Source organism: Cherax quadricarinatus, chromosome 31, assembly GCF_038502225.1.
Source record: "Cherax quadricarinatus isolate ZL_2023a chromosome 31, ASM3850222v1, whole genome shotgun sequence".
In the NCBI taxonomy this organism is placed as follows: domain Eukaryota; kingdom Metazoa; phylum Arthropoda; class Malacostraca; order Decapoda; family Parastacidae; genus Cherax; species Cherax quadricarinatus.
Genome location: NC_091322.1, coordinates 17087437 through 17093922, shown reverse-complemented (window position 1 = coordinate 17093922; position 6486 = coordinate 17087437). Strand labels below are relative to the sequence as shown.

Here is a 6486-nt window from a genome sequence, read left to right as displayed (position 1 = left end):
TGGGTTATCCCAGGTTCTCTACACATATGCTGCTATGTATGATAATTCTATGTAACTGTATTTGTGTATACCTGAATAAACTTACTTAGGTCTGTGCTGCTCGTTTAGGGTTCAGTGTACATCTGAAAAAACTTGTGTTGCAGTTTTCGCGGAGGAGAATTGCGAGAGAAAAACTTAAAACATCGTACAAGGTTTCCTATACGATATGTAAAGTGTGGGGTTAAATACCTTTGCTTCAGTCTTCAAAATGGTCCTGTCAGTCTTCAAAATGGTCCTGTCATTCTTCAAAATGAAAGCCATTCTTAGAATTTACCAGACGAACATTTGCCGCAGTAGTGATTCAGTTCAGCTGTCAGCTGCTCTCCTAGACTCTGTCCTTCGTGAAACATCTGCTGGAATTCGCCAACAAATTCTGGAAATTTTGCAGGAGAGTTTTATGCCATTAATAATTAATGTATTTTTTCTTTTAACTGATGTTAGTTATTTTTAAAATTGGCATGTTGGTATTTTCTTGTTAGAAGTGTTCATATGTTAATTTTAATCTTTAGTTTTCTTATGCGTGTTATATGTGATTTTTCTTTAATTGCCAAAGATCGCTGGAATGATGCATTCTAGACGGTCAAAGATATTTTTAAATTTCAAAACTACCTACGTGCTGGAGGGCTTCACATATACATCGCCTATTTACGGTGCTCCACGTTTTCGTTGGCTTCAAACTGAGCCAACGAAAATATGGAACATCGAAAATAAGCCCTGTATATATGGGTTCCTCCTATACTTCCCTCCATGATCTCCTTCCCTCTCATTTCGTGCCTCAGCAGGACCCCCTCACTTACACCTCTCTATCTCTCTCACACACAGGGTTGAGTCACGACAAGAACTACGTGCTGTTCCGTGCGGGCGAGGTGGCGGACAATGCCCTCAAGACCTTCGCTGAGACCGGCCGTAGCGACCTCATTGACCAGCATGCCCAGGTACCCTTCTCCACTCACTCACTATACTCGCGTGCTTCCTCACACTCACTCACATGTTTGCTAGATCACATGTTTACTCACGCACTCACTCTCGCTAGCACGCCAAGTTCCTCATCGCCCCAGTCACTCAGACTCAGACTGCCCTTTTCTCTCTGTCACCCGCGAATCTCCACGTTAAACTTCATCACAGTTCATCACTAATCATGAAATCGGAAGTGAAAACTCAATGACGTTTCGGTCCATCCTGGGACGGACTCGACAGTGGTTCAGGATGGACCAAAATGCTGCCCAGTTTTCGTTTCCGCAACTTCGAGGGCTGATTTGTGTGTTCCAGCCACTGGTATTGTGATTTTTTTTTAAATTCCATTTTCTTAACCACAAGTTGAGACTGAGGATTTCTGGAGAGGCACCGGAGGCTGGCGCCTTCCGCCTACAACTAAGTATTCCAAGAGAACCGCCACAACTTGGCACCTTCCTCTCCACGGAGTTTGTTGGCTCCAAAACTTCATAATTTTTCCTCCTGCAGATTTAACTAGCCCAACTTTGGCCAGAAGTCCTGCCAAATAATTCCTCGACACGGTCGGCAGGAACGCCAGACCAACCACCGAGTTGAAATTTATATTTTGCTCCCGTGACAATGGGAGTAGTCGCTGCTCTAGTGTCAGCATATAGTCACTACTCTAGTGTCAGTAGGTAGTCTCTTTTCTAGTGTGTCAGCATGTAGTCGCTGCTCTGGTGTATAGTCAGCAGGCAATTGCTGCTCCAGGATGGCAGTCGATGGGTAGTCACTGCTCCAGGATGATAGTTAGCAGTGTGGAGGATTTTAGGTGTGGTGTAAGACTGAATACAATAAAAGACGACGGTTGGTGTTAGGGTACACATCTTTCCATGAACAGCTCAGAACCCCAGCGCCGCGGGTCTGGGAGTTTCCTTCCATGTCTGCTATCTTTGTTCCCACTCGGCTGTAATAGAGCGAGTTACTATAATTAACATGCCCTCCTAACATATTATTACAGTATGTGCAGCTAAAACTAGGTGAGACTACGTCTCTTACCTGTGTTTGGGTGATGACACACCCATGATGGCCTCGATAGCTAGCCCTACTTTCCTAACAATTACCCCTGGGCACTGCGGTGATTTGCCTATCACTTGTCCACAAGTTTAGTTTGTGAATTATGTCCGTGGATAATGTCCACAGCACAGAGAACTACTGGTGATACCTCACTTAGCACAGATAACTATTGGTTAGCATTTCGACACAGTATCTTTGTTTCAGTTCTCCTTAAGCAACATGGAGAATACAGTACAGTGTTCTGCCGTGGTTTACACATTCACTCGCTATGTCCGTAATTATTCAGAGCAGGGAGAGTTTTTGGCGTTTGTGTGAATAGGAGAGTTATATATCTGTGGTATCTCTTCCAGAGTTCTTCCTGGAGACTATCAAGTTACACAAAGTACACAGATACAGCCATGAATATTTCTCTTTCAATGTGGTGTGACCTTGCTGGTGACACTTGGTCACTAACTACATCATCACTGGTCAATTCATTCGTTATAATGGTCATGATTGCACTCTAGCTCTTAGTTCCCAGCACTTCTATTCATAGGTGGTGGCCCGGTGGCCCGGTGGCCTGGTGGCTAAAGCTCCCGCTTCACACACGGAGGGCCCGGGTTCGATTCCCGGCGGGTAGAAACATTTCGACACGTTTCCTTACACCTATTGTCCTGTTCACCTAGCAGCAAATAGGTACCTGGGTGTTAGTCGACTGGTGTGGGTCGCATCCTGGGGGACAAGATTAAGGACCCCAATGGAAATAAGTTAGACAGTCCTCGATGACGCACTGACTTTCTTGGGTTATCCTGGGTGGCTAACCCTTCGGGGTTAAAAATCCGAACGAAATCTTATCTTATCTCTTAGTCGATTCTCTGCTGACATGATGTCTACAGAGATTTATTTATTTTATTTATTTATATATTTATTTGAACATGATACAGAGAAGTACAAGGAATACAGTTATTAAAGTGCAACATGCCAAAGCCCCTTGTATACAGAGCATTATGGGCAGGCTTAAAATTAACTTAAGATTAACTAAGCAATGATATATTCAGTGGTAAAAACATTACTGCAAACAGAAAACAATTTAGCACAAATGGGTATTACAAAGACAGGTCATATGGTCATTTACTGTGTTGCTGAACATTCAATAGAATGGAGTATTCTGTTAGGTAATGTAATTAAAACAATAATGAAGTTGTAATAAAGTTGGTAGAATTACCGACAATATGTAAAGTAAAAGGACACAAGTGCAACTAATGTGACATTTATTGTGGCAACGTTTCGCTCTCCAGGAGCTTTATCAAGCCATTACAAACAATACATGGACACAGAGGGTATATAAAGGCTCTGAGTGAGGTGCAATACTAGTGAGGTAACATTTCGATGTTCACTAGTGGTAGTAGTAGTAGTAGTAGTAGTAGTAGTAGTCCATACCCCCGGCCGGGATTGAACCCGCGGTCATAGAGTCTCAAAACTCCAGCCCGTCGCGCTAGCCACTAGACCAGCTAGCCACAATAAGATTCATCCAACTAGGTATATTTCTACACCATAGGAAAGTTAGCACAGGCACCTCTGTGACCACAAATGCATTTGCATTTGCTTTTATATCCTTTTACTCATGTACGAATTAATTGCTCTTCCATATTGTATTACTTTTGTTACTACTACTACTACTACTACCACTACCACTAGTGAACATCGAAATGGTACCTCACTAGTATTGCACCTCACTCAGAGCCTTTATATACCCTCTGTGTCCATGTATTGTTTGTTATGGCTTGATAAAGCTCCTGGAGAGCGAAACGTTGCCACAATAAATGTCACATTAGTTGCATTTGTGTCCTTTTACTTTAAATAATGAAGTTGCTAAAGAGTGTGGATTCCTTGAATCCAGGATGTGGGTTATTGTGTATAATGCCACTGTCTATGTTATTAAGTTAGAGACTTATTACTACGAATTGTTACTGATCTAAGGAAATAGAAATTTCCTCAGATAAACTCGTGAATATATTATTTTTCTCATATTCTCTTGCAGGAGAGAATATGTTGTAGACGTGCAAGGATCATGTGTCCATTTTATCTACTTCTGATCTAGATCCAGTTTAGTGGCAGTCTAAGTCTGCATGGTAAGGAACACGTGTTAAGATATGTGGATGTTCTGGTACAGCTTAATGAAGCTTTGTTGCAAGACACAAGATCTTGCTTCATCTCTGCTAATGGAGAGGAGGGGTCGTGACCTCCTTAGTCTGCACCTGCACTGCTAGTGTTGGAACAAGAGGGGGGCTTAGCCCCCTTTTGGAGATAATTTTCTCCACAAGCAGGCAGTTGCTGCTCCAAGATGGTAGTCAGCAGGCAGTTGCTGCTCCATGATGATAGTCAGTAGGTAGTCACTGCTCCACGATGGTGGTCAGTGGGTAATCACTGCTCCAGGATGGTACTCAGCAGGCAGTTGCTGCTCCAGGATGATAGTCAGCAGGTAGTCGCTGCTCCACGATGGTAGTCAGTGGGTAGTCACTGCTCCAGGATGATAGTCAGCAGGTAGTCGCTGCTCCAGGATAGTAGTCAGTGGGTAGTCACTGCTCCAGGATGGTAGTTAGCAGACAGTTGCTGTTCCAGGATGGCAGTCAGCAGGTAGCCTCACATTCCTCCAGTCGCTTTAAGACCTACATGAGTCTTAGCCTTCATATTTCGTGCCTAGCTAACATGTTGGTAAATTAGACACATGTGCAACTCTTGGGTATCTTTATTGAGATACCCAAGAGTTGCACATGTGTCTAATTTATCAACGTGTCGTTTCTTTGAACCATTCATCTACAAGACTAGCTAACATGTTGCATCCTACCGCTGCCACCAGTTACACACCTGTGTGTTTCTGGTTGCTAGTGTGATGGAATAAGTAATAGGCATGGAGGCGAGCCATAATCTCATAGTTGAGATGGGCACATGGCGAATGTTTAGTTTAAGCCCTCGCTGGCCTCTAGGTGGACGGGAGAGTGCAGTCCCTGTCCTGTACCAGGTCTGGCGAGTGACGAGAGAGTAACAGCATCCTGCTGCACTCCTGACCAGATCTGCTAAATGACAGCACACGTCTAGCATGAAGGATAGACACATAACACAACTGTGACTGCCAGTCTGGCTGGTCTTACAATAATAATAATAATTAAACAGCAATAGAGTGCAAGTGGGATGCTATATACAGGTGTGTAGGTAAGAGCTTTAACTGGATGGTAGTTTGTGAGGGGGAAGTTTATATTGGAGTAATGGTTACCACAAGTCACAAGTGGCTTTGTACCCTTCAGTGAGCGCTGCTTGATTGCATTACTTGCATATCTAAATTTATATTCATATTTTCTCTCTTGAAATATTGCATCAAATATACTTAGATTCAAGTTAATGGTCAATATCACCGCTGTAATATGTAAGTATGACTTACCCTACAGGGAGAAAACGGTGTGCTGGATGCCTTCAACACTCCACCCATCACAGAGGGCGTTGGTATAGCAGAGACCCACTTCTTTGTTGATGGTAACCACTCCAGGGTAAGTAATAATAATAATAATAATAATAATAATAATAATAATAATAATTCGTTTTGGTGGCTGGGCGATCCGAGAGAGGTCTTTAGATTTAAAATCCGCTCAGAAGTTGCATTCTTAAGTTATCGACATTCTTGGTTTGAAGCCTATTGGATGAGACGTTCACAGATTATCACATGGAAACCACTATTTTTTTTTTTAACTTTCCCAGTTTCGTCATAAAATAGGCCAATTTGCACCTCCACAGCCTAAACCCGTTAGAAGTACCTCTTTATCGTAAGACGGAGCTGCCATTCTAGACGGAAGCCGTACTGAAGAGGCTTACTCAGTGTATCTCTATGTGTCTTGTCTCTGTGTATCTGTGTATCAGTGTATCTTGGCTGTGTCTTTGTCGTAATTGAATAAGCTGTTGCTGTTGGCAGCCGGTATGCCCCCCACCCACATATACCGAAGAGGCGGAGTTAGGAGCTGTGAATCGACCCTGCAACCACGAATAGACACATACACACACACACACACACACACACACACACACACACACACACACACACATGGGAGGCCAGGGGCGGAGACTCGACCCCTGCAACCACATATAGGTAAGCGCACACAAAGTCACATACACGCACATAATCACATATGTGCACACAGCTAGAAATGTACACACAGTTGCATATACACACACAGCCAGAAATGTACACACAATTGCCTGTACGCACACAAGAAAAATACACGCACACATGTGCGCAGCCATATATGCACACATACAGGTAAGTAAGGAATCATTTAGGACCATATTATAGTATGCAGCACCAGTAAGGAACCCACACCTGGTCAAACACGTCAAGAAATTAGAGAAAGTGCAAAGGTTTGCAACAAGATTAGTCCCGGAGCTGAGGGTTATGTCCTACGAGGAGAGGTT

The 6486-nt window shown here is 43.3% G+C and overlaps 1 protein-coding gene across 2 annotated transcripts in view; it reads left to right on the top strand.

The window, feature by feature from the left end:
* Positions 1–730: 730 nt before the first annotated feature.
* Positions 731–6486, top strand: part of LOC128699239 (spondin-1) — a 50883-nt gene continuing 45127 nt past the window's right edge. For both annotated transcript variants that reach the window (XM_070090230.1, XM_070090229.1), the window contains exons 1-2: positions 731–974; positions 5472–5570. In XM_070090230.1, the coding sequence (XP_069946331.1) occupies positions 762–974; positions 5472–5570 (312 nt within the window). In that variant the 5' untranslated portion in view covers positions 731–761. The remainder of the gene's footprint in view (positions 975–5471; positions 5571–6486) is intronic.